This window comes from Chaetura pelagica, unplaced genomic scaffold (genome assembly GCF_000747805.2).
Source record: "Chaetura pelagica isolate M959 unplaced genomic scaffold, ChaPel_1.0 scaffold412, whole genome shotgun sequence".
In the NCBI taxonomy this organism is placed as follows: domain Eukaryota; kingdom Metazoa; phylum Chordata; class Aves; order Apodiformes; family Apodidae; genus Chaetura; species Chaetura pelagica.
This window is the reverse complement of record NW_009952690.1, coordinates 167,016-168,826: the sequence shown is the minus strand read 5'-3', so window position 1 is coordinate 168,826 and position 1,811 is coordinate 167,016. Positions and strand designations below refer to the sequence as shown.

At 50.3% G+C, this 1,811-nt stretch overlaps 1 protein-coding gene across 1 annotated transcript in view; it reads left to right on the top strand.

Annotated features, from left to right (window-relative positions):
* The first annotated feature begins 1,548 nt into the window (after positions 1–1,548).
* The window catches only part of RAI2 (retinoic acid induced 2), a 1,967-nt gene continuing 1,704 nt past the window's right edge, over positions 1,549–1,811 (top strand). The window contains exon 1 of the mRNA XM_009993832.1: positions 1,549–1,809. Within this exon, the coding sequence (XP_009992134.1) occupies positions 1,549–1,809 (261 nt within the window). The remainder of the gene's footprint in view (positions 1,810–1,811) is intronic.

The following is a 1,811-nucleotide window of genomic DNA, read 5'->3' as shown; positions in this document are numbered from 1 at the left end:
TTTTTTCGCGGGGTGCGCCCCCCCCCCCCCCCTCCCCTTTCCATCTCCCCTCTTATTTTGCAGGGTTGTCGGTCCTACAAACGTCAACATGAGCAAATCATTTCTGTAAGTGCCAGAGCCGGCAGAGCTCTTCCTGTGCTCTCAGACACAGACATATCCCCAGGCTGGGACTCCTCACCCATCCAGTTTTGGAGTCACACTGCCCTTCCTATCATCCCAATGCCAGCATGGCTGTGGGATGTGGGGGGGCACCTCGTTCCCACCAGCCCAGCCATCCAGGCACCAGCAATGGCACCCTTTTCCTTGGCAGGGAGCAGGACTCAGCCCCGTGCAGGTGAAAAATGTAAATTTGGGGTGCACCAGTGCTTTCCCATGGTAACTGGACAAGTTTCCATGGTGATTATTACTACGGCAGGATGCAGCGCACACTTGGGGAGAGGCCTGGGTGGCACCAGGCAGAAGGGCCAGCCCCCAGCCAAAGTCTGGCAGCAGCAGCTCGCGGGCAGAAATTATCTGTCCTTCTGAATAAATGGATGCGCAGCGACGTTAGTTTGCTGCTGTTCAGGGGAAGGAGATGTTCATCTTTTTAGTAAATAGGCTGCAGATTTCACCACAGTCACGAATGGAAAATATCTCTGCCCTTTTTTAGTTGCTGTTTCCCTGGTTAATAAAAGGGTTGTGCTGTCAGTATTTTCACATAAAAAAATTAGTAATTTGAAGTTGCTTTGATTTTTTATTTATTTATTTATTTGTTTGTGTCTTTTATGACTCAGGTGCCTGGTTCACATGGCTGTCTCTGCCTGGCTCTGTGGTAGGGTGAAGGTCAGAATTATATTTGGGTTTGCTTCTTTCTCACCCTGGACATAGCAGTTTTGGAGGTGCTGGAAAGAGCATGTGGTGCTCACTTCTTGCCTTTAGTAAATCCCACTGGGACAAAAAGGGGCGAGTATTTTAGGGGAAGTGAGAACTCTCTGACCATGGTGGAACATTTCTTAGCCACAATATTTTTAGAAATGTTTGGTCTTAGGATTTTTGTTGAGTTTAAACAGGACACTGTCCCTCGACTCTGCTGTGCACTGCGGATATGTGAAGCTTTGTTTAAAAACATGAGATAGATGGACAGCCCTAGTCCTCGTTTCAGGCTGGGTACTGGTGTGTGTTGGGCGGTGGTGGTGTGTTGGCTGCAGGCAGCCCTCAAAGCCTTTTAAATTATCTGTGTTTACAGCTAAATATAAGTTCCTCAAAAGTCTTCGTACAACACTCACAGATGTATGTATATCCAGCATCTCTGTACATATACTGCACTGTATTACGGAGCTGTGAGCCTGAAGCGTGGAAATGTTTAACAGCTTTTCTTTAGCGATGGGGTCTTTAAAGGCAATTGCAAATATTATTTTAAGGAGGAGATTTATGCGGTGCCTAAAATATGTTTCTGGTTTGCAGGCCAAATTATGTCCATGCTGATGCTCCTGGCAGCCTGGAGCAGCCACAGGTGCCACTGACGGCGATGTAGAGGCGGCGCCAGCAGAGCCCGAGCAGCCCTGCACCATGGAGGAGCTGTACAAGGACGCCCCAAACCTGCCCATGGATGTCACCAGCTCACCCTCAGCAATGGCCAACAACAAGCTGGAAAACGGGGTAGCCCAGCTGATCACGGCAGAGGCCTGGAACATCAACTCGGCTGACCTGATGAAGAAGGCCCTGTCCCCGCTGGTGACCGTCCCTGCACCCTCCATCCTGACGCCACCGGCCGAGTCTCAGAGCGGGGTGGCCCTGAAGGTGGCAGCCACCGTGCTGCAGCCCATCTTCCT